At 33.8% G+C, this 26,785-nt stretch overlaps 2 protein-coding genes across 2 annotated transcripts; both read right to left on the reverse strand.

Moving 5' to 3' along the window:
• Nucleotides 1–17,973: 17,973 nt before the first annotated feature.
• LOC130808328 (uncharacterized) lies at nt 17,974–21,313 on the reverse strand. Its single transcript, XM_057673806.1, has 3 exons — nt 21,308–21,313; nt 18,646–18,696; nt 17,974–18,255 (listed from the first exon to the last, which is right to left on the reverse strand). Exons 1-3 carry the CDS (start codon nt 21,311–21,313, stop codon nt 17,974–17,976), a joined length of 339 nt encoding a protein of 112 aa, XP_057529789.1.
• On the reverse strand, nt 21,231–26,785 carry LOC130809506 (TPR repeat-containing thioredoxin TTL1-like). Its single transcript, XM_057675306.1, has 7 exons — nt 25,453–26,785; nt 24,174–24,369; nt 23,865–24,049; nt 23,443–23,776; nt 23,141–23,345; nt 22,945–23,051; nt 21,231–22,787 (listed from the first exon to the last, which is right to left on the reverse strand). Exons 1-7 carry the CDS (start codon nt 26,313–26,315, stop codon nt 22,635–22,637), a joined length of 2,043 nt encoding a protein of 680 aa, XP_057531289.1. The 5' UTR covers nt 26,316–26,785; the 3' UTR covers nt 21,231–22,634.

A 26,785-nucleotide genomic window follows, 5' to 3' on the forward strand; every position in this document is an offset into this window, starting at 1 on the left:
TAAATAAGTATATATTAAATATGTTTGGTATAAATAAGTATATATGTGTATTAATATTGTTTTGAATTAATTAATCACACTTAGGATGACAAAAGATCGTTCTTGGATGTACGGAAGCATTAAATCATCAAAATTTATTGATGGCATATTAGAACTTTGTAGTATTGCCGTTGAATATCAAGTTAGGACGGAGGGAGTTTGTTTTTAATCCCCATGTGTCAAGTGTGGCAATGTATCAAAGGTAGATAGTGCTGATATCCTTAGAAAGCACATACTTTGGCGTGGGTTTAGGCCTCGATATCATGTTTAAGTTTGGCATGGTGAGGAGGGATTTTACAAAGAAAAAAGTGTTGTTGAGGATGTCAATAATGTGGATGTCAATGAGAATGTAGTATATCGTGTTGATGGGTATGAGACAAATGAAAAAAATGTCGATGAGGATGTAGATCGTGTTGATGAGATGATGGAGCGAGTCGAGGATGAGTTAGGAAAACGTCCTCGTATTTTTGAGTTGTTGACAGAGGCTTCTCAAAAGCCTTTGTACCCTGGATGTACAAAGTTCACAAGGCTAACAGCCGTGTTGACAATTTTCAACATTAAGTCCAAGTTCAATTGGAGTGACAAGTTTCACAGTGTTATTAGAAGCGTTAGGTGAGATGCTTCCTCATGGAACTGAACTTCCAAAGTCGACATATTATGCCAAAAAGCTCATGTGTCCTTTCGGTTAGAGTACCAGAAGATTCATGCATGTCCGAATGATTGTGTATTGCATTGGAATTAAAATGAGAACTTAGAAGAGTGTCCTAGGTTTAGGTTATCGCGTTACAAGCGTAAAGGGGTTAGGGATGGTAAAGGGCCCCCGGCTAAGGTATTGTGGTATCTTCCAATAATACCTAGATTCAAGCGCTTGTTTTCTATAAAGAAAGTTGCGTTAAATTTGAAATGGCATGCAGATAAGGTGAAGAAAGGTCACTTGCTCATATATCCATCTGATTCTCCGGTGTGGAAGAGTATTGATAGGTTGCATAAGACATTTAGGGATGAAGTTTGTAATTTAAGGCTCGGACTATGTACGGATGGAATGAACCCATTATGCAATATTACTTCTAAACATAGTACTTGGTCGGTAGTGTTAGTGATCTATAATTTGCAACCTTGGTTGTGTATGAAGCGTAAGTACATTATGCTTTCGCTTCTTATCACGTGTCCTAAACAACTTGGCAATGACATAGATGTAAATCTTGCACCTCTCGTAGAGGATTTGAGAACGATGTGGGATGAACGTGTTTCCGTGTTTGATGCACATGCTAATGAGGAGTTCACCTCGTGTGCAATGCTCTTATGCACCATTAATGATTTTTCGGCATATGAAAACTTATCAGGGTATAAGAACAAAGGGAAGAAAGCATGCCCAAAATGTATCGATGACATGGAATCCACGTGGATTCCTTAGTGCAAACATGTATTCATGCGCCATTCAAAGTTCCTCCCACGAGATCACCAATATCGAAGAAGAAGAAAAAGATGTTTAACGGGGAGGTTGAGGACCGTGTAACTCGTCAACCATTGACCAGTTATGAGGTTTACGAACAGGTTAAGGGAGTTGAAACTGTATTTGGTAAAACAGGGCAAGTGCAAGGAGGTGAAGACCGACTATGGAAATAAGAATCAATCTTTTAGAAGCTTCCATATTGGATAGATCTACAGGTTAGGCATTGTCTTGATGTTATGCGTATAGAGAAAAATGTATGCGATGCCATACTCGGGACCCTCATGAACATTCCGGGTAAAACGAAGAATGTTAAGGCCGTTCGAGATTACTTTTAATGTAAGGGTATTCGTCTTGACTTGTGGCCACAGGTTAAGGTGAGTAAGAAAAGAAATAGAGCTGATGAAGTTGGTGGCGGTAACAAGGGAAAGGGCAATAAGAATAAGATGAGTAAAGAAAAAAATTATTTGCCTCCAGCTTGCTACATATTGTCCAAGGCAGAGAAACGGGCATTTTGTGAGTCTTTGTATGGCATTAAGGTTCTGTCTAGGTACTCATCCAACATGAAGAGATTTGTGACCCTAAATGTTGAGTTTAAGTCGGGAAGCATGAAATCTCACGATTACCATGTATTGATGTAAGTGTTCTTACAAATTGCAATCCGTGGAATACTGCTAAAACATGTGAGATATGCTATTACCGAGCTATGTTCGTTCTTCAACACAATTTGTAGTAAAGTTTTTGATCCCTTTAAGCTTGATGCTCTTCAAGGCGACATGATTGTAACTTTATGCAAGTTTGAAATGTATTTTCCACCTTCCTTTTTTGACATAATGGTTCATCTTATTGTCCATCTCGTTCGTGAAATCAAGCTTTTGGGTCCAATTTCTTAAGGTGGAGTTATCCTTTTAAAAGGCACATGGGAATTTTACAAAACAAAGGGGAGTATGATTCAAGGCTCTGTGAGCGATGAGATTAGTAACTTTATAGTCGAGTATATGGCCATGGCAAAGCTGTAACACCTTTGAATTTCCAACCCCTTAAACGAAACCAGAATCGTGAAGGAAGGGAGGAAATACGGGTGTTACATAAAAAGAAAAGGGAAAATACTTAAAATAAACGCTAAAGATTAATAGAAAAGGTGAGTAGGTGGAAATTTCGGCAGCATCTTTGCTGAAAACTAAGGATGTGACAAGAATATATAAATGGATAACATACTAAAATAATCTAAGTCCTTTAATGCCTTCAAGAATACGTCGCAACAGAAAGAATCATCGTCGGCTTCACAAATCATCAACTTTAACGAGGATCATGGTTCCAGTGTTAACGCATCGACCTGACGGATACTAAAGGAGTATTCTCACTACTATACATCCAAAAACTACGCAGCGGAACTTGTAACACCCCGAGATTTTAATGACGTAATTATTTAATATTTTAATAGTTTTTAAAGATTTTACAATTATTATTTAATTATTTCCGAATTAGTTTTAATAAATTTCTTTCATATACGAATTTAAATGTCGACTTATATATATATTAGAAATATAGTTACGACTTCTCAAATAAAGAGGTTCGAATCAAAATGATTAATTTACTAAAATGTGTGAGCCCACGAAGTCTCTTAGTTGGGCCTCGCAAGAAAAATAAACCGAGATAAAAATAAATAAATGAATAAACCTAATAATAATAATAATAATAATAATAATAATAATAATAATAATAATAATAATAATAATAATAATAATAACAAGTATATAAAAAAAAAAACTCATGAAACTCTAAATACAAAAGCTAGCCGTCATCCTCTCCTTCTCTCCCTCTCCTTCTTCCTCTCTCTTCCCGTGCGCTTCCTTCCCATTTTCCTCAACCGGCAGCTTCCCTCGCAAGCAGCAGCAAGGGCTGCGTCTCGTTCCCCGACCAGCAGCCGTCCTCGCAAGCAGCAGCAAGGGCTGCGTCTCCTTCCCCAAACAGCAGCGACCAACATCTAGGCCGCCACCGCTTCGCGTCTGCTGCAGCCAAGACCCCAGCCTACTCTTCTCCCTTTTCTGCCGTGGAGGCTGCCGCCACCAACAGCTACGGCCCAGCCGTGTGGGTCCTTCACCACCATCTAGTCTTCATCCTTTTGTTAGTCCCATCTTTGTGAGCCATCTCTTCTCTTTTCTCTAATTACTTCCTTGTTTTATTTGAAGTTTTATTGAAGTTTTATGAAGTTTATGAGTGAGGTGTTGATTTTTTTTTGTGTTATTTTCATTGAATCTTTTTGTGGGTAAGAATCTGATTGATGAATTAAACATGTTTATGACTTAGGGTTTGAAGTGTGATTGAAATTATGGGTTGTGTGTTGGTTTTTGTATTAGTTTCTTCGAATCTTAGTATCTGTAGTGATTAAATATGTTATCTTCGAACACGAAACGATTAGGGCTTGGATTTAGAAATGAAATTACTAGTGTGTTTTATACTATATTTTGGTGATGATTGATTAAATAACTTTAAAAGTTGTTTTAAGATTTGGTCGATTAGTTATTATTGTGAATAATTAGTAATGGTGATGATGTTAGTTGACTATGAAAGTGATTTCGATTGATTATATTGGGAATAATAGTTACTAACTGTTGTGGTTTGATTGTTGTAAATTACAAATACCCTTATTAGGTTGTTATTGAAATTATAGATACATGATACTGGTAAGCCAAGAGCATAATGTCAACTTATCGTAGATGGTTGCTAAAGATGTCAACTTATCGTAGATGGTTGCTAAAGTTATTTGTCGTGTTGTTTTGATTATAGTTCTTAATAGCCTTGGAGAATGCAACAAATGATATCTCAATATGATAACTCTACGATTTGTCTTATCGTTATATTAATGTTATATTAAAATTTAAAGATTTAGTTGTGATTTGTTATTTTTGGGTAACGCGAGCCGATATGCTCAAAATTAGTTAATGTAAAGGAACGATTCACACATACTTCTACTTTAAATGGATGGAAAGACTTATGTTGCGTTGAGTTGATGATTTTGGCTTGTATTGAATGAGTTGTGTGCGTGCTAGAGTGATCGGAAACTCATGTTGAATGGGTGATGGCGGTTACTTGGATATTTAGTTTGGTATGTCAAGTAGTTAAGGGAACTTATTAGTTCTACTCATAACTTATATAGGTGCCCATTTCGTAAGAGGAAAGTAGAGCCTTAGTTGGGGTGATTTTGTGACTTTTGATCGTGCAGTGACGCTTGCAGGTACGTACACGCAGTAACAAACTCTTATACGCAATTTCTATTTAAGACATTATTGTTCATTGTAATACTATGCACTGCATCAAAACTGAGATATTAGCGAGTACGCCTTATACGAAACGCCGTCGACTAGGAAATTCTTGCGCTTAGAATAGTTATAGAGAATGAAAGTGTTAGTAGGAGGCGGGGACCACCCCTCTTATTTATTTAAGAATTAGATTATGCCTAATTGGAGTTAAAATGATTCCTTTATAGGTGAATTTCATATTCTATTGAGTGGCTCAGTGGGTTTTGGCGCGCTGCTATCCCAGGGCGCTCATTAATAGTTGAGAGTGGAAGTTATTCCCATCTGATAAGGTACTATATTATGATTAGCTGGCGTGACTTAACTGGATTATGTCCAGTTGTTTTATTAGTCCCCTAGGTGAGGTTCGACGGGACCACCGTAAGGGGGGTATGAGCATGCTTGGGTCATTGGGCGCCGGTAGGCGGATAACGCCCCTTGACCGAGGTGTTACCATGCGGGCCTTGCAAACCCCAATATGGTGGCCTCTTCACTGGTTTAGTACCCCAGTGTGTTAGGTTTTTCCCAAAGGTAGGACCCGAGAGGGTCAGCTGAAGGGGGCATGAGCTCATACTTTGCCAATGGGCGCCGGGAGGCCGATAACGCCCTTGGCCGTGTCACTATGCCAGGAAGTAGAGAAAACATCCACTGATAGAAAACTATTCAGTGATTGAAAATTTATTCATTGATCGAAAGGTATTTATTGATAGTAGGTTCATTCTTTGGTAGAAAGCTTACGCGTTGATAAAACGTTTACTCTTTGATAGAATATTTACTCATTGATAGAACATCTACTTATTGATTGAATAGTTTATGCTAGCGAGAAGTGTGCCTAAGTTAAGTTACCTCAAGGATATTACAGACTACGATCAAACTTACCTTAAGATAGACAAGCTCTATAAGGTCATGCGTTAGGTATTCTGTTAATGCCTTGGTCGAGTTGATACTATACGTGTTTGCAGAAGTTATGTTTAAAAAGAGGAGCGTGAAGACCTGCATTCTACCCAAGAACACATGGTTCGGGTTGGAAAGCACATAGTGAAATTAAGAAGTATAAGTGGCCAATAAACGGTTACTACATGTGCTGGTGTCTTATGAAATCGTCTTATGTTGTTTTATAATATAATGTTATCTAGTAGTTGGCCTTATTATATTTGATGCTAGTTACTGACGTGTACGTGTTTGTGTTTATGTTTGATTGTTGATGACTTTCTATGATTGTCCTGCTATGACACATTGGTCTTTGGTCTAATGTCGAGAAGCAGGAGGATCATAGACAAGCGTAGCAGGTACTAGAGCTTCTTATGTATTGCATTGCATTTGGGAAAAGTGATGAGGGCGAAGCATAACTTGTGTCCTTACCGCTACCTTTCGATTTTGAATCTCTTGTTATCTTTTTTAAATTTTGATTGTATATGTTTTGTTATGAGGCCTTGTGTCCTCCCACGTGTATTTGTATTTCCGCTGCGTAGTCTATAGCTATGTATGGTTTTAAGGAGTTAAGTCTTTTTAAAACGCAAACGTCGACACTGGAACCACGATCCATGTTTGGCATGTTGATTTGAGAGGCCGGCGACGAATCATTTCGCCGTGACATAGTTTTGATAGGCCGTTAGTGCCTTTACTTTATTAGCTTCTTAATTAACTTTTGTTTTTCTACAAAGGCGCACAGTTTTAAGGCAGATGCTGCCAAAATTTCCACTCACCTTTTTTTAAAGTCAATAATTAAAGTTTATCTAAATTCTTTTCCTTTTTCTTTTATGTAACACCCGAATTTCCTCCCGTCCTTTACGGTTTTGGTTTCGTTAAGGGGTCGGAAATTCTGGGGTGTTACTATGGATCATATAAGGAATCACATGGCTCCATACAAAAGAAATTATACAATCCCAAAGGAAAACTTTACAAGTAATATAGAAGCTACAAGCATTAGGCAATTTGTACACAATTGTTACGACCGTACTGCGCTCTTTCTCCCAATGCAAAGCAAAAGAAGCTCCTATACCTGTCATGTCAAGCTATGATCCCGCTGCTGCTCAACATAATGACCATAGTCAGATGTGTCATAGCAGGAATATCATAGAGAGTCATGAACAAACAACAACAAACACATACACGTCAGTAATTAATGAACTTATAACAATTAGAGTCATTGAACCAAACTATAGACAACGATATAGTATGGCAATAGCGAGTCTACTCATATGTCTAAACACCTCTATTTACTCATAATTTCTCTTTCAAACTACTAATCTCTCGAAGTATATTCAAGGGTAGTGGATCTTTTTTCAATTCATGGCATAGTGACACGGCCAAGGGCGTTATCGACCACCTGACACCCATGGCAAAGTATGAGCTCATGCCCCCTCCAGCTGACCCTCTCGGGTCCTACCTTCGAGAAAAAATAATATACTGGGGTACTAAACCAGTGAAGAGGCCACCATATTGGGTTTTGCAAGGCCCGCATGGTAACACCTCGGTCAAGGGGCGGCCACCCGGCACCCAATGACCCAAGCATGCTCATACCCCCCTTCAGTGGTCCCGTCGGACCTTACCTAGGGGACTACTAAACCAACTGGACATAATCCAGTTGAGTCACGCCAACTAATCATAAATCAGGGCTCAATACGTAGGAGATCACTTCGATACCAAACACAACCATGGTGCGTTCTCTACTATTTAGAAATCTGTTCTCATAGTCTCCTAATGCTTTCATTCTACTTGCCTATATCACTATTATGACTATTCGCTAGCATGGTCTACTTTCTGGCGCTCTATAATTCTAATACGATGCATATAATCATGAAATATGGATAATACTTTGAAACGATGATATGATAATTAATTACTACGCGTACGTACCTGCAAGCGTCACTGCACGACCATAAATTACAAAAGTCACCCAACTAAGGCTCTACTTTCCTCTTATAAACTAGGGACCTATACAAGTTAGGAATAGAACTTATAAGTTCTCTTAACTACTTTGTCATACCAGCTAAAAGCCAAAGTAACCACTATCATCCATTCACGACAAGTTTTCAATTGCTTCTAGCACGTATGCATCTCATTCAACACCAAGCATAATCGTGAATTCAACAATAACACAAGTTTTTCCATCAGCAAAGAATAAAAGGATTATGTCGACTGTTTCATTACACCAACTAACTTTGAGTTATAACGGTTCACATTATCTTAATATAAAGCGAAGATTCACACTTAATGTTGATGTAGTGCTAATATGACGACAAGGACGAATCTTAAAGTTATCACATCGCAATATCATTTATTATATTCTCCAAGGCTAGAAAGAACTAAAATCAAGACATCAGACAAGTAATTTTAATAATGCTCAACAGTTGACACTATGTTCATGGCTTATTACAGTTATGTATTTATGATTTCAGTAACAACCTAATGAGGTATTAGTAACTCTCACAATTAAATCACTAACAATTAGCAACTACTACTCCCAATTAACAACCAAAACCATTTCTATAGTCAACTATAATCAAAATCATTACTAATTGCCACAAAAATAATCAACCAAGTCTTAAAACTACTTATAAGATTATTGAATTAACCATCACACCACCAAAGTAGCATACAAACACCCACACACTACTAGTAATCACATCTCTAAATAAAACCCTAATCATTTCATGTTCTAAGATAATTCTTTTAACTATTACCCATACTAGAATTCAATGAGACTAATACACAATCAACACACAACTCATAAACATGGTATATTCTAGTTAGAAATAGTAAATTAATCAATTTGAAAAGTGAGAGATGGCTTACAATGGGGTAATTTAGAAAAGGGGTGAAGACTAGGTGGTTATAGCGGTGGTGTGAAGCACAAAGATGGTGGCGCGCACAGAGGCAGCACTGCGCTCGTGGAGGGCTGCTGGTGTGCAGCTAGTTGCTGCCGTAGAGAAGGGAAGGGAGGCTGCTGGTTTCTGCCGTGGGAAAGAGAAGGGAGGCTGCTGGGCAGCTGCTGTTTGGGGGAGAAATCGCAGCCCCTGTTGCTGGTTGCTGTTGGCGGCTGTTAGCTGGTGGTCACGTAGGCAGCAGCTGGTGGTGGTGGTCACACAGAAGGCGGCAGCTAGTTGGGGAAAGGAGAACGAGGCGCAAGGGGAGAAGAGAGGAAGAAGAAGGAGAATGAGAAAGGAGAGTGACGGCTAGCTTGAGCATTTAGGGTTTTCACGGGTTTTATACTTGTTATTGCTATTATCATTATTATTATTATTATTATTATTATTATTATTATTATTATTATTATTATTATTATTATTATTATTATTATTATTATTATTATTACTATTATTAATTTTTTTTATTTTATTATTATTATTATTATTATTATTATTATTATTATTATTATTATTATTATTATTATTATGTTTAGTTATTATTAGGTTTATTTATTTATTTATTTTTATCTCGATTCATTTTCTTGCGAGACCAACTAAGAGACTCACCTTCGTGGGCTCACACATTTTAATAAATAATCATTTTGATTCGAACCTCTTTATTTGAGAAATCATAACTATATTTTTAATATATATATATATATATATATATATATATATATATATATATATATATATATAATATAATATAATATAATATAATATAATATATATATATATATATATATATATAATATAATATAATATATAAATATATATATATATATATATATATATAATATAATATATATATATATATATATATATATATATATATATATATATATATATATATATATATATATATATATATATATATATATATAAAAGTTAACATTTAAATCCGTATATGAAAGAAATTTATTAAAACTAATTCGGAAATAATTTAATATAATTGTAAAATCTTTAAAAGTTATTAAAATATTAAATAATTTCATTATTAAAATCTCGGGGTGTTACAAAAGCATATTGGACTTCCTACCTCTCAACATGAAGGAAGGCTTGAGAGAAAAGGAACAATTATCTCCAAATCGATCACACCTCCTTGAGACAGTCTTCTATAAGCACACTTATATGTGTTGCATCATATTCCAAAAGTCCATCCTTTTTTGAATGAGCATTTTGATATATTTCGCGCTAAATATCCTTCCAAAGGGGATAGGGCATTGATGCAGTTGCATAATAAGACATTTATTGATTGGTTTCATAATCGAGTAATATGTGAAGAACTCAAGGGTGTATCTGAAACTGTTAAGTGGTTAGCTTTTAGTCCTCGTGATGATGTCAACAAATGTGAGGGTTACGATGTCAATGGGTTCACATTTTGGACTGAGGGTAAAAATAAGAAGTTATCTTATCTGCAGAATAATGGGGTTTCTATTTTGGCGTCATCTACATTTTACGCGAGTGCTAAGGATCAATCGCCGGTTGATGCTAAATTTATATACTACTAGCGGGTATATGAAATATGGGAGCTTGACTACTCTAGTTTCACTATTGGCCTTTTCAAAATGCAAGTGGGTAGATAGTAATCGACGATGCGTAAAAAATGATGACCCTTGGGGATTCACTCTTGTAGACTTAACTCGTTTGCGTGATAGTGAGGAGCCATTTATACTAGCCACACAAGCCAAGCAAGTATTCTTCATTCTAAAGCCGTCTGATAAAAAATGGTCTATTGTTGTACCGGAAAAAAGAAGTATCCTTGGTATAAGTGATGTTCAGGATAAGGAAAAATATGATGCTTTTGAAGACTCCCCGCCCTCTATCAATCCAAAATCCTTGGATGAAGATGATATAGATTTTGGTTATACGCGTGTAGATCACACTGAAAGAATACATTTAAATTAAGTGATTCATAAGGTATGAAGTATTTATGCTTTTTTGGCACTTTCTCGCTTAAATTAGTTCAAACTTGGTTTGCTTGGCATGAAACTTGGCACACAACACTATTTGGTATATATTATTGCGTTGAAATGGATATAATTGAAAACAATAGTCATATGCTTGAAATTACATGCAAAGTTACGTTTTTAAGGTTTTTTTAAGCTTTTTTGGCACTTTCTCGCATAAAGTAGTTCAAACTTGGTTTTTTTTTGCATGAAACTTGGCACACAACACTATTTGGTATATATTATTGTGTTGAAATTGTTATAGTTGAAAACAATAGTCATATGCTTGAAATTACGTGCTAAGTTGCGTTTTCAAGGTTTTTAAAGCTTTTTTGGCACTTTCTCGCATAAAGTAGTTCATTCAAACTTGGTTTGTTTTGCGTGAAACTTGGCACACAAAACTATTTGGTATATATTATTGTGTTGAAATGGTTAGAATTGAAAACAATAGTCATATGCTTGAAATTACGTGCTAAGTTGCGTTTTTAAGGTTTTTTAAGCTTTTTTGGCACTTTCTCGCATAAAGTAGTTCAAACTTGGTTTGTTTTGCATGAAACTTGTCACACAACACTATTTGGTGTATTTTATTGTGTTGAAATGGTTAGAATTGAAAACAATAGTCATATGCTTGAAATTACGTGCTAAGTCGCGTTTTTAAGGTTTTATGAGCTTTTTTGGCACCTTTGTTCAAACTTGGTTTGTTTTGCATGAAACTTGGCACACAACACTATGTGTTATATATTATTGCATTGAAATAGTTAGAAATTTAATTACTTTCCTATGTTCTAATACATTTCTATTCACATTCATTCAGGTACTCATCTACAATGTCCCTTTTTAGAGTTGAAAATGTCCACGAGATTGAGACTATTGATAATGAGCATTATAATCAGTCGGATAAGGACTATGATCCCAAGATGGAGAAGGACATAATTGATGACGAAGAGAGAGGTGACAAAGAGGATGACGACCCATACGTTAGACACGAGAAGATGGCTGAAGACGCCCCACCATTCGGAGATAGAAATAGTATCAACGGATGTTTCCACTACCACCACTAGCGTTGGTTCTAAGAAGAGGAAAGGCGAGGTCCTACGAAAAGCTTCAAAGTCACAGAACCTATGCACTTGGAATACAATGCATTGGGTCAACCCTGTGGCAAATGGCGTAAGCAATATGGAAAACAAATCGGCATATGTATCTGTAACACCCCGTTAAAATATCGAAAAAAATATATAATTATTTAATTTAATTAATAATTTGATTATTTAATTAGTTATTTGATTGTTTAATTATCTATGTGGTACGCACATGTTATTGCGTAACAAGTTTATCGCGTAACGACTTTTTGTCTAACAATTAAATCGGACAATTAATTAATTAATTAAAAATAAATAAATAAAAATTTGGGAAGGGGGAGCCGGTTTTGGAGTGGCTTTTGGGGAGTTTGTAACTCCTCCCTTGATACTAATTAGAGGGGGTAATTATTTTAGGCATTAAGGAATGGAATTAAGGAGGTTAATTAAGCTAATGACCTTGGACTTTTGACTCACAAAAAAATCAGAAATTTTTTCTTCACATTTGCTTCAAAATTTTTGGCCAAAGTGTAGTATTGAGAGGAAAAGTGAGGAAATTTCTTAAGTTGAGTTTTTGGGTGTTTAATTGTATTATTTAATCTTCAATCCTTGAAATTGTAAGTTTTAAAATTTTAATCCTTTAATCAAAGTTTTGTTTTTATTTGTATTAAAAGAATTATTGTTCTTTATTTTGGTTATTATCATACATTACACATTTCTTCAACAAAAATTTAATTTGTTAGAAGGAATTGTGTTGATGTGTATGTCTTTTTTTTTTTTTAGTTTTCATGATTTATAATTCTTTAACAAAAATTTAATTTGTTAGAAAAATTATGTCATGATTTAATTTATATAATTCTTTTCCCATGATTTACAATTCTTTAACATATTTTAATTTGTTAGAGGATTTTTTTTTTGTCATGATGTTTTTATATAGCTCCATGATTTATAATTCTTTAACAAAAATCTTGATTTTGTTAGAAGAATTAATTCATGAGTTATTTTATATAGTTTCTATGATTTATAAATCTTTAATAAAATTTAATTTGTTAAAAGGATTAAGTCATGATTTTTTTTATAGCTTTCCATGATAAGTAACTTTTTTTAACAAAATTTAAATTTGTTATAAGAATTATATTCATGTTGATTTTAAATAAGTTCTTATGATTTATATTTCTTTAACAAAATTTTAATTTGTTAGAAGGAATTTAAAATATATGGTCAATTTATATAGTCACTCATGAGTTCATAATCCTTTAGCAAATTTTAATTTGCTTGAAGAATTGTGTTTATATATTTTGATTGAAGAAGTTTTTTTTTAAGATTATGATTCTCTAATAAAATCTTAATTTGTTAAGAGAATTAAGTGTTGTGGATTTATTTTATTTATTTATCACAACTTATGAGTTTATGACTTTTCATTTATGTTAAAAGGAAAAAAAAATTTTGATTTATAAGTTATGGGAATATTTTAATTTGATGATTTCTCATGTCTTGATTATAATGAAGTTTTTGTATATGAGTAGATGTGTATATATATTGAGTTGTGTAAGTGCTAAGAGTTTTGGTTGGTTCAATATTGAGATTCAATTAATAGAAGTGAATGTGGGTTTGTATGTATTATGGTTTAGTCATGTAATTATAAGAATGAGATTAAAAGGATTTAATGATTTAAAATATATATATATATATATATATATATATATGTATATATATATATATATATATGTATATATATATATATATATATATGTATATATATATATATATGTATATATATATATATATGTATATATATATATATATATATATATATATATATATATATATATATATATATATGTATATATATATATATATATATATATATGTATATATATATATATGTATATATATATGTATATGTATATATGTATATATATATATATATATATATATATATATATATATATATATATATATATATATATATATATATATATATATATATATATATATATATAATCGGGACAACAGCTACCGTTTTGGCAATCGCGCCCCGATCCGAAATGTTGAGTGTGTTTTGTTGTCATTTCACTTATCCGTTGTGTTCAAAACTCGTTAAACGCTAAAATTAATTAAAAATAGTAAATGGATGTTAGAAAGTATGAAATTTGGTACCTAAGCTAATTGATGCCTTCTGGACGTAGTGGCGAAGATTTTAAATTTTGGAATTTTTGAAATTTGGTGGAATCATTTAAAAATTATAAATTTTAAGTAGTGCCTTAATGGTATGGAGTGGATTAAATGCGTAAACACGTTCTAATACGTGATTTTTGCATGTGTGTTGTGTTTAGGACCTCGATTCAAAAGAGGTTGAAATTCAAATAGCGAAGCGCTTGAGTTGCTTTAATCGTGCTACTAAGATACACGTTTAGACCATACAACTATAATCGGTTATGTAAAGTAATGTTATACTCATTCTATATTGTGATGTGGTTTATCACGTAAGATTTAGACCCCCAAAATAATTTGTAAAGAGCTTTAAATTGGAATTTGAGGATGGTTGTGTAGTTACCCAAATGAGGCTATTTAATTGGAATTGGAATATCATTGTTATTGTTCCCATGGCAGTTTTGGATCATTACGGTCACCATGGGGGTATGCAATGTCTTAGGTCGGAGGTTACCTTGGGATTAGCTCTCCCTTGTGTATTCCTCCGAAATTTTGAGAATACTCTGTCGACCCGAACTGGACGGGCAACGACATAAGTTAGGGTTGGAAAGTCAAACGTGACATTTAACTAATAGAGCCTTCGCATGCTAGGATGAACTCATTGCTTGTGTGTAACTCATATAATACATTGTATGTTGTCTCTAACGTGTATTATTATGTGCTTTGGAACTTGCTATGATGTTGTCATTCGACGACTAGTAGGTTGACTTGCAGGTGGGGACTAGTGTGTGAGGACTCTTCTAATAGAACCTATAGTCGAGCTGACTATCATGCCCGAAATTACTATTAGAATTTTATCCATCCAAACTTTATTATTTTTATTTCAGTAAGTACATTTTGAATTGGATTGTATTTAGTTTGAAGAGGCCAGTAGGTTCTCAAGTTGTAATTTTAAACTTCCGCTGTCTTGTTATTTCGTCATCACTATTTTATTTCTTTATCACCAGAACGTCATCGGTCCTAAAAGTGGTTTAATTTAATGTCCGATGTGTGGACCAGAATTCATATTTGTGTGAATTTATCCGGTTCACTTTAACCCGGACTATTACAGTATCCGTAAGATTTCTATATTGTATGCATGGAACGAGGTTCCAGAGGGTTTGAAGAACTCTTTATGGGATGATACTGTGGTAAGCAACTTTACTATTTTTATTCATTTAGTTTCATTTTGAAATTAATTTAATTGACACTAATAAATATAATTTTTCTTTTTTGTAGAATCTTTTTTACATTGAGAATGACGAAGAGAAAAAGAATGTTTTTTCCTTTCAGCTGTTGCTGAAAGATTCATATATTTCAAATCCAAGCTTGTAACTAGCTGGATCACCAAAAGACGTGCCCGTAAAATCAAGAAGGTCAAAACGGAAAATGAAGGTCGAAACGAAGGTAGAGATCAAGCACCTGCAAAGATGCCCTTGAAATATGGGGTCATATATTGAAGAATGAATGAGAAGCATTTGTTGCCAAAAAAACAACTCCTACAGAAATTGTAAGTATTCCATTATATTATAGCTCTTGATTTAATCTTACTTCTTTTGATTCAATCATTAAGCTAATATATGACATTTGATTTCTATTGATTAATTAATTAGGAAAAGCGTGGTAAAGCTTCTGAATCAGTAAGAAAAAGCGAGTTTTACCATAGCTTGCATCTAAACACACGTTCATTTTGGCTCCATATGTAGAAGAGTAGGTTTTATTTTTGAAATTGAACTTATTTTTTGATTTTTATCTAAGTTCACATATTCTCTAATTTGTTGATATTAAATTTGCGTTTGTAGTTTGCATTGCATACTTTTCGTCATATGTCCTTTGACTAATACCGTGCACGTCTTTGACTCGTTACATAAAGCTTAAAGCCCACCTCGCAACACAAGATTCAAAGCCTTGTTAAATGCGTAATTTTATAAATTTTAAACCACAACATATAGTGTGTTTTTTGAATTTAAAAAAAAAAACACTATATGCTCCCGTTCCACCAGAACCGCAGCATATAGTGTCTTTTTGTGCTGCGGTTTTAAACCGCAGAGTTTAAAGAAGCATATCTACTACTATAATGCTTGGGATCAAAACCGCAGCATATGGTGACCAAAAAACCGCAAAATTGTAGGTTTTTTCCACTAGTGAAATGCCATCAATTTTAACCTTTTTCCCCAAAACATAAACCCTAACTCTACCATCTTTCATCCAAATTATATTTTTTCCTCCAAAATTCAAAGATGGTAAATTTAAGGTTTTTGTTTTGGGGGAAACGGTTGAAACTGGTGGCATTTGAAATGGTAGGTCGTATAAATAGGCGTACAACAGCCTTAAAGCTTCAAAATTAACATTTGCTAACATTTTATGTGCAAAAAGGTCACGAAGGAACAATTTGGTAAACCTCAGGTTTACCTCATGGATTTTTAAAAGTTTTGGTTACCACATGGAAAACCCAAAACCTCAGGGTTACCACGTGGAATTTTCTAAAAATTTATATACAATCTTATATTAAAAAACTGGAAAATCGAACATCCGGGTTTTCCCAATAATCCAATCCACATCTGAATAAAAACTTTATATCTGATTTCCCTAAGTCGGATTATTATGGATCAGATAATCCGAGTTAGATACCCCTACCAGAGACCCTATGGTCATAACTCACAAGATAGATTACTTAGAGTAGCCAATTACTTCCTCTGTTCCATATTAGTTGCGATATTAGGCAAAATGGCACTATTCATTCATCACTCTTAATTTGTAATTAGTTTTTAATCTATAAGTTAAAATATAATCAAGTGAGATCTTGTTTGATTCGTCTCATTGCAAAGATTATAAATATCAATTTTTTATAATTTTTTATTATATATAATTAGAGATATTAAGAATTAAATTAGTGCATTGGATTGCGTAAAAAAGCAGCATTGCAAGTAAATTGTAACGGAGTAAGTATTTTATTAACAACTCATTTACTTTTTAAAAAGAAAAATTAAACTCTAAAATTTCTAACTTTAGATGATTAGCTTTTATAAATTAAGGTTGACAACTTTAAAAAAAAAAAAAAACCTCATATTTTATTTATTCTAGAAAGTTTTAACCTTTGTATTTTTATTTTTTTTGTCGTTTTAAGGAATTTGTTACATGTAAGAGTCAGAATTTTTAAAAAAGAAAATATGTTTAAGTCTTTTAAAGAAAAAATAATACTCTCTTCTTTAGAGAAGTTTCTACTTTTCATTTTTGGTGTTTTATTTGTTGTTCCATAAAGAATCTTTCCATTTATGTTATAAATTTTGGACAAAGATAACCTTGTTCATCCCCATTTTGATATTTTTATAATATATGGTCCCCACATATCTTCCATTAACTTTATTTTAATATTTTAATATTCCTTATAGTTCCACATGTTTGCTACTAACTTTACAAAAATATAGTTTTGGTCTTCGTATTTTTTCACTAACTTTCTTTTAATATTTTTTTAATATTTATGGTCTCTACTTTTCCTCCATCAAATTTATTATTTAATAAAATAATATCTCCACTATCTAAAAGATTATATTTTTCTTAATACTCGTGAATATACTTATAAAAACTTCATTAAAAAACGAAGGGATTATAAATTTTAGATTTTCATAAGATAAAAAAAAAGTGAAATATTTTAAAAACTAATCATTTGAAGATGAAATTTTTAAAATTAAATTTCCTTATTAAATTATCTTCAATATCTCCACTAACGATGATGTTTTGGTATTCTATGCATATTAGGTTAGATTCCTTATTTCCTTCCCGGTGATGAAACAATCAAAATGTATAAAGTAATTCTACTTTTCTACCATTGATCCAATATAGTTAATAGAAACCTTTTTAATATATAACAATATATAAGTAATCAACGAATAGACGAATAGACGAAATTTCGACAGAGTTTCGTTTGTATAATTAACAACTAAAATATTTTTTGTTTCAGCAAATTAATATAAAAAGGTAACGAACAAACTACAAATGTTCAAATTTAAAATTAAAACGTAGACCAACAAAATGAAAAATAAAGTAACGAACAAACTACAATTGTTCTCGCCTAGTTTTCATATTTTGGAATCGATGTACTATAGCATCATTACTAACATTGAGAAACAAATCCTTCTCTAAAAAGGTAATCATGCAATCATTCAACAATTGTTCTCCCATGTTGTTTCGCACTTTACTTTTTATATGATTCATCCGGGAAAATGATCTTTCGACACTTGCTGTCGTCACTGGAAGAAGCAATACAAGCTTCAATAGCTTTGCAAAAATAGAAGCAATATTCTCTTGTTTTGTCTTCATTATTTTGATTTTTGAATTCTAGAAAGAAGATTAATATACATAGTCAACATAGAACACATTAACAAATAATCAATATTTCTTATTCAAAGAGGATATACAAAAAAATTAAGAACAACATTTCAACTTTTCAAAATTCAAATTACAAACACATTAACAAATTAACATTAACAAATTTTCAATCACTCAAACAACATAAACAAGAAAAATCAAGAAACAACATTCTAACAAAATTCAAAAATCAAGATTTAAAAATAAATATTAAAACAACAAGTCAACAAGATTAAGAATTTAAGATGAACACTAAGATTAGAGATTAAAACAAGATTAATATTAGGATTTAGGATAAAGAGTGAAAATACCTTAAATAAAATCAAAAATTTCGATTTTCAGGGATTAGGGTTTGAAAACCTTCGACTCTTCGAGTTCGACTGTGCTCGAATCGAGGCTTCGAGCAACCCACTGCCCACAGCAGCACCGACAACGTTAAAGCACCAGGCAGCAGCGGCGGAAGGTGTCTGTGATGGAGTAGCAGCCGGCGGTGGCGTGGTGCGGGAGTACGGCAGCAGTAGTGGAGAAAGAGTTTATGTAGAGTTTTTAGGTTTAGAGTGAGAGAGAGCTGAGAGCCAGAGAGGGAGTAATTGAGTAAATGAGTAATACAAGCCCTTGTTTTTGAAATTTTTTCTTTTTAAAAAAAAAAATCACGTGGAGCACGTGTCGGGGGGCCGTACGTAGATCCGCCACTGGCTAGATGTAACTTTTTTATAATAAGCATAAATATTAATATATTAGTTTATAATTTATTCACTCTGCTACTTCATCTCAATTTTCAATTTGTTAAAATTATACTCCTATGAAGTTTAAAGTTTTCCATCTCTTTACTACTTCCTCTATTCTATTTAGACTTCTGGTTTTAGGCTACTATTTAACCCCTAATATTTTTAACATCACAATGCTAAAAATTTTAAAATATTTTTAAATGAAAACATATGTACTAGCGTTAGGATGACTAAAATAAAATCTCACTTGAATATATACTTTCAATTAAAAAATAATTATTTATATTACTTTATTTGTCTCTCTCATTTTGCACCATTTTTAATTTTACTTCTTTCCACTGATTCTGAACCGTTTCCTTATTTGACAACAAATAATCCACTCTTCTTTTAAACGCAACTACAAATATATATTTTCTCTTCATCTTAACCACTTATTTTATTTTTATTCTCTATCTTATACTTCAAATTAATTATGTTTTTCCACTAAATTTCACTAGTTTTATAATTGGTACAAAATTAAAGGGCCGAAAACAGTATTATGCAAGTATAGCTACTAAATTAAACAAGTTACAAGAAATAGTACTCCCCCATTTTTTTTTCTTTCCGTTTACTTTTTGCACATGTTTCAAAGTAAATTTTAAGCCTTAATATCTCTAAATACGCATCATAAAAATTATAAAAAATATATAGTATAAAAATATACATTAGAACGAATTTAAAAAGATCTCACATGAATATATTTTATCATCTATATGTATTTTAAACATCTCAATCAAATTTCTCTTTGAAAAAAATATTCTATACAGGAACAATAATATGAAACTGAAGGAGTATAATTTTTTAGATAATCATCCACCAATAAAAATGTTAGTTTGGAAGAATGATATCCCGCGTATATGAGTGGGAATAGAAAAGAGAGTAAAATGGGATTAATCCAAATAATGTCAAAACATAATGGTGGGCTAATTAGAAGGGACCCACTTCCAACCTCTATTTATAATAAAAAGTGACAAAGAGTATGAAAAATGAGATATTTGAATAGTAGGAGTAGGAAGAGTATTTCATAATTCACATGACCATGACTTATAATTGTCCAAAAGATTAAATAATAACAATAAATAATATCAGGGGAAAGTAGATTAATAATGCGCACATGCTTCCTTCCATTTGGAATTCCAATTTGGAATCACGTACAACTAAAACCTAAGCATACAAGATAATGAAAAAAAATACCAAAACAAAACACCTAAAACATTTTTGTTTTGTTAAAAAGAAAAAACATAAGATACCAAGTGCTTAGGAATTAATAAACAAAACCTTACGCATTAGAGAATTAGATTTTATCTCAGTTAGAACAAGTATCATATTTTCCGGACAAGATCATGAGACAACATATCATCCTAACTTTCTTCTTTCCTCAACCTATCCTATAATCCAAAAAAAAAAAAAAAAAAAAAAAAAAAAAAAAAAAAAAATCTTACTCATAAAAGGAATTTAAGCCAACATCAATTATAGCAAGTAAAATTGCCCTTTGTCCCCATGATTAGCACAATATTCCAATTTAATGTTCAATTTGCATTACTTTTTTGTTTTTTTTAATAATTTTTTTTTTTTAATCTCATCTACAAACTTATTTTCTAGTCCTCTTAACCACTCAATTTTATCATACACTAAATGTCTCATTTTTTCAACCCATTTTCACTTTTCACTATGATACAACAAAAACAAAGCGAAAATCAATGGGAACACAGGGGTACCTCAAAAGTCAGAACTAACTACATTTGCCCTTTGCAAAGTCAAGGCACTTATTGATGATATCACATAGGCTTGTGCAACGGGTGCATTTTGAGTTTACCAATTTATGCAAATAAATAACTTGTTGAGAACCCAACCCAGCCCAGATCTAGACTTCTAACGGGCCAGACGCCAATCCCCCGTTCCAACAGGTATAGTACTGACTAGACAAATCGGAGGATCAGATCTCCAGCACCAACATAAAGTGCATTGACAATATCTATACCCTAACCTTTAAAATAGACGACTACAAGACTGGGTCAAAAATACTATTTACAGCAAATAAGGGAAAAGTTTTAACTCTGAAACATGCTTAAATTTGGTGTAAATATTTAATGGGTAAAAAAAGTCAAAGTAAAAAAATAAAGTTGATAAATGAGAAATTAGTGAAATTTAATTGTAGAGCTGGAAGAATAGTTGCAAAGTAATGCAAAATGAAAAAAGCTTTCAATTTTGTAAAGTAAATATTTATCCTAGGGGAGAATAAGAGAATGTATTACCTCCATAATAAGAAAAATCATCTTTTTTTTCCTTCATTATTTTTATTTCATGCTCATTTTATCTTCTTCAAATGTATTACCTCCATAATAAGAAAAATCTAAACATGCCCTCAATGAGAATGAGGAAGGAGATGGAAATGGGGACCGAACCAGACGGAGCACCGTCTAATGTGTATGGTAACATAAGATAGTACTCTAGCAATGAATGAGCTCAACCACCCATCAATTTGCTTAATAATTTTAATCGTAGAAATACAAACAAGTACTTCTACTATACCGTATACACTATACAGTCTTCAATTAACACATTCTAGTACTCATTATTACTCTCAATGAAACTACCCACCAAAAGACAAATTCTGAAACCCCATCAAAAAAATCATCTTTCTGTACAACTACTTGGTACACCAGTCTAGTATAAGATAATACTAATAATATTATGGTACTGTTAGTCAAACATCAAGATTCAATGAGGGCACAGAACTTACACTACTACAGAATTATAAATCAATAAAATCATCATCATCAACAGCATCATCAATCAATCAGGGTGTTTTCAAGGGGGAAATTGATAGGGAGTTTTTTTATTGATGAAATAATGGAAGTTGAACAAAAGTAACAACAAATTATCTAAAAAGAAAAAAAAAATAAAACATTCAATTTAACATATTCATCCTTCCTCCTTTTCACTTACCCACCAGACATATCTGAACTCCACCACAGCCTCAACCTCGACCTCGACCTCCAATTGTAATCGGTGTATTTTTGTATATATCATGAACATATATACATGTACAAATCCCTCTTTCCTATCAGCAGCCAGCCAACCACCTCTACTCCGTCTCTTCTTTTCTCCATCAAACCTAACCAAAGTATACACACATCCTGCTTCGCTATTCCTTTATGCAAATCAACAGATTATCGGCAAGGGTGGGAGTTTTACAACAATTATGCTGGCCAAGTGAAAATGAAAAATAAAAAGTAGTTCTCATTGAAATTATATGAAGAGAAAAAGGGTGGATAATGAATTAATAAATTTTGATAAAATGCAAAAGACGGGGATGAGGATCTAAGTTATCTCCCCCTGGTTTCCTCTGGTCTAAACCCTTGGCTCCTAAAATGGGATTATTGTGCGGCTCAAGTTTTTTATGTCACGGGTGAACAAACAGTAATCCTCTGATGTTGGATGGGAAAAAAGATTGAAGTTGTAAGTAAGAGTACCACCATTCAGTGGGTAATTAGGTGCATTGGATTGGGTTTGCAGGTTTGTAACAAGAAAACTTCAGGAAAAAATGAGGGCAACTAAAGATAATAGTAGACTCACGTATCAAAAACTATAGTGTCTCACCGAAGCTTCCAACACATCACTTGTTGGGTTTACAATCTCCTTCACCCGACTACCATTCTTGTAAATCTTGAATGTCGGTACAATCCTCACATTCTCAGCATTTGCAACCTCGGTGTTCTCCTCAACATTCACCTTTAAACATCAACAAAATAAAGAAACAAAGCATTAGAGCCTTGACAAAATTGCTCCATTTCATCCCTAGTTTCTACGAGTTTCTTTAAAAAAAGGATAAAAAGAAGAGAAAGCTTTATTCCAAGACCACCAAAGGCAAATGTGAAAGATAAGTAACCTTGAGGAAATTGATTGAAGGGTATCGACCACACAGCATATCCAAGGAAGAAGAAACGCGCTTGCATTGTGGGTTTGAGGGAATTTCAAAATGAACCACTGTGACACCTACAGCCCACAAAGTTCAACCTCCGATCAAACAAAGTTGCACAGTTTCACAAAACACATGTAGATATGAATTGAAAACGAAGACACACCTGGTGAAGATATCGTAGCTCTAAATTGATCCAGGCAGATAATTTTCTCTACATCACCACCAAACTTCATGTTGTATACATCTTCACCACGTGCTTTCATTAAAGCAACTTGAGCATGGAATAAAGACTCGGCAACTTCATTGTCATGTGGAAGTTCTTTCCTTAGAATTTCATAATCTCTAACCGCCTCAGCCCATTGTTCAAGCTAAAATTAACACCAATCAAAGAGAATCCTTCACTAATTTCTTGTGCTGAAAGAAAAAAGAAACTAGAACACTGAGTAAATATTACAAGCATTATACCTTGCTGTTTGAGGCAGCCCTTCGAAGAAGTGCCTTGGTATAATTAGAGTGAATACGAAGAGCAACATTACAATCTTCAATAGACTTCTCCCAATTCCCAAGTTTAAACCAGCAGGCTGCTCTGTTACAGTAAAGAACCGAGCTGAATGGGTCAAGCTTTAAGCCTTCTCCATAAGCTGAACATGCTTCTGTAAATCTTTCTGACTTAAAGAGGTCATTTCCACGTGCACGAGCTCTTGCCACTAGCCTTACATTGTTGAGCAATTTAACGACTTCAACACTCCTAGGATCGATCTTCCCGGCTTTCTCAGCACACGAAACTGCATTCTCAAACCTGCAAGATATCCATCATCTGATCTCACTTTCCCAATAAAGCTTCTAAATTTTCTCGCTCCGTATATATTCAGACTTCCTCTACTCACCTTCCAAATGCCATCTCGATCTGGGCCCGAACATAAAAGAGGTAAGCCTCAGAAAGCATCCCAAAAAACTTACTCTGTGAACAGCAGTTTGGAGATGGTTCAACTTTTGGTATGTGTGATAGGACATTATCTATGTCATCAAGTTGCTGCATCTTCAAAAGGGATTCAACCCTACAAGAGAAAATCTGGACATTCATTGAATCACTTAGATTGACCAACATATTGCAGACCATCTATTTCTGCAAAAAAAAAAAAAAAAAGGATCTCATATTTGCAGCAACACTACTGACAGGAGGAAAAAAAGGCCACCTGAGGGGAATAATCTGCTCCAGCGGCAATTGCTGCATCTCCTTCCCGCAATGTGCTTTTCCAATCTCCAATTCTCCGAGCATCAGTACATCTACTTAGATGCTTCTCCACTGTTTGTAACTTGAGAAGTTCTGTTGGCTCAGGCTGCTGCCCAGCATGGAATAAGTGCCTTCTAGCAGCCTCCACCTGTCCTAACCTGAACCCAGCCATGGACACAATATATAACTATCACAGTTCGGTAGTTACCAAATTACAACAGCGAATATGCAAAGAAGTAAAATCAATGTTTAACAGTGGAGAAAATCAAAAAGGGAGATAAACAGCGTGAAAAAATGTCACATATTGATCACAATTAACCCAAATCCAAAATTTTATATCTTTTTTAATTTGTCAAGTACTAAATTTATGCCAATTTTAGACTTTCAAATGAAATCATGGCTCCCAAACACAACACTAAGGTAATTAGCAATTGGGTTTCATGATAAAGCCAACAACAGTCATCAAAAGCCACTATTAGGTACCAAGTTTGTTTCTTAAAGCAAGATAATCCTCACATATATTATTGTACAAAAATAAGCAAGACATGTGCAAGGACACCCATAAACTAGTAATTAATAAAACTTATTTAGAAGATAGAACTAATTGTGGCAAGATTAGTCTGAAGCACATCATCAAGTGACAAGCTACCCAACCAAGTTTGAAAGACATGTAAATCCCCATTTGCCATCGAGACAACAAGAATTACATGAGACAATGACAACTCAAGATCAATGGAAAAGACGGTTCAACAAAATCACCGTCCATATGTTGGTCAAGCAATTGGGATTATCTTAAATGATTAGCCAACCGGAGGCGCTAATATTTCTAATATTTGGTAAAATCAAGACATTATTGAGCATATGGCAACTCAGCAAGGGCCAAAGCAATTACATATATACACTCAATCAATCACAAAACCAACCAAAAAGTTCTCCATTATGCTGAAAATGAAATCATGAGCAGGACTTTGTCAACATTATCAACCACATAAACCAAATCAATAATAAAACAAGAAACAAAGAATAACCTAGAAAATTCAAAAGATACCAACAAAAGCTAGTTCCTTTCTTTAATTTCTTAAGTAATTCATAAAACAAGCAATACCACATAAACCAAGTTTAAGATCAACAATACAACAAGTAACAATTCAACTATGTACAAGAAAACCCATTAAAAAATCAAAATTACCCAATCTTCTAATATTGAAAAAATTAAATTTTATTAAATTAAAATTACTCACCTAATTAGCAAAGACCCTAATCTCATATGAGCCCTTCCGTAGAAAGGATCTAACTTAACAGCATCCTCACAATCTCGAACCGCCTCGGCGATCTTACCCAAACCCGTCAATGCAGCAGCCCGGTTACTACGGTAAGCAGCATTGCACGGAGAAAGCTCAACAGCACGGTCATACAAACTTAATGCCTCAGAAAAATGACCTTTTTTGTACTGCTCATTCCCAATTCGCTTTATCTCTTCCGGATCCGAACTTGCCATTGCTTTCTTAATCGGATCTCCACAACCATGTGAAGGTCCGACTAGCATTTCCCCTGACCGTGGGGCTATATTTCCTGACCGCATTATACTCCCATGACCGTAATTCCCTGTTCCTGATCCTAATACATCAGTACGGGTTACTGGACGGGCAGCTACCATACCCGGTTTTAAGGTCCGACCCGATGGACAGATATTTCCAGTGGGAAGCGCATTCAAAGGAGGTGAATTCACCGAGGATCCACCACCACCAGAGTAAATAAGCGGGAGTGACCCAGTTGACCCGCACGAATCTGACCGTTTATGACCCGGACGAATACGTGGGGTAGTCTCGGTTGAACCGATAAGCTCACCGGAATGACTTTTGGGAACCGGATTAACGACATTCCGACCGGGAAATGAACCGGAAGAGCCAGAAGAACTGCTAGTAGTAGTGGTAGTAGTAAGTGAAGTCGGATTGGGTACACTGGTACGGGTTCTTAAAGGAGAAACGGGTGAACCCAGATCTAGTTCCCGGAAATCGGGTTTGTTATTAATAGAAGAATCTTTGAGTCGATCTGAAAGGGTTTCTATACCTAACTCCGAAATGGGTTTTCCAGTATTCGCCATTTTTTGTGTTTTAAGTGAGAAAAATGAAAGGAAATAACAAAAAAATGGGTATAACCTAAAACAATGTAAGTGAAGAGAAAAGAGAGAAGCAATGGAAGAAAGAGATAAAAGTATAAGACGAAGACATGAACAAGAATGGAAGGTAAAGAGGGAAGAAAAAGATGGGGATCTCGTGAAGGAAAAGGAGAAAGCAAAGAATGTGAGGGTTATTAAACTAAGCAAGTAAAAAATGGGATTTAGATTTGGATTTGAGGGGTGGGTTCTTGAGTTATGTGGAGCAGAGTAGAAAGAGAAAGAAAGATTGACAGAAGGAGAAGGGAAACCGGGAAAGAGAAGGAGAAGAAGGAGAGCATTTATTTGGCTCTCTCTCTCTCTCTCTCTCTCTCTCTCTCTCTCTCTCTCTCTCTCATTCACACCTTTACGCCTTTACCTTCACCTGCTGCTTCACGAGACTCCATTTCACAAATTCA

Source organism: Amaranthus tricolor, chromosome 3, assembly GCF_026212465.1.
Source record: "Amaranthus tricolor cultivar Red isolate AtriRed21 chromosome 3, ASM2621246v1, whole genome shotgun sequence".
Classification (NCBI taxonomy): Eukaryota; Viridiplantae; Streptophyta; class Magnoliopsida; order Caryophyllales; family Amaranthaceae; genus Amaranthus; species Amaranthus tricolor.

Excerpts from the sequence above, each read along its gene's own strand:
- LOC130808328 (XM_057673806.1), bottom strand. Across the intron at positions 18,256-18,645 it reads TCGAACTCGAAGAGTCGAAG|AATTCAAAAATCAAAATAAT; the intron begins GTTTTCAAACCC and ends TCTTCTTTCTAG.
- LOC130809506 (XM_057675306.1), bottom strand. The coding sequence starts at position 26,315 with ATGGCGAATACTGGAAAACCCATTTCGGAGTTAGGTATAGAAACCCTT. Across the intron at positions 24,370-25,452 it reads TTAGGGTCTTTGCTAATTAG|GTTAGGACAGGTGGAGGCTG; the intron begins GTGAGTAATTTT and ends GGCTGGGTTCAG. Across the intron at positions 24,050-24,173 it reads GAGCAGATTATTCCCCTCAG|ATTTTCTCTTGTAGGGTTGA; the intron begins GTGGCCTTTTTT and ends ATGAATGTCCAG.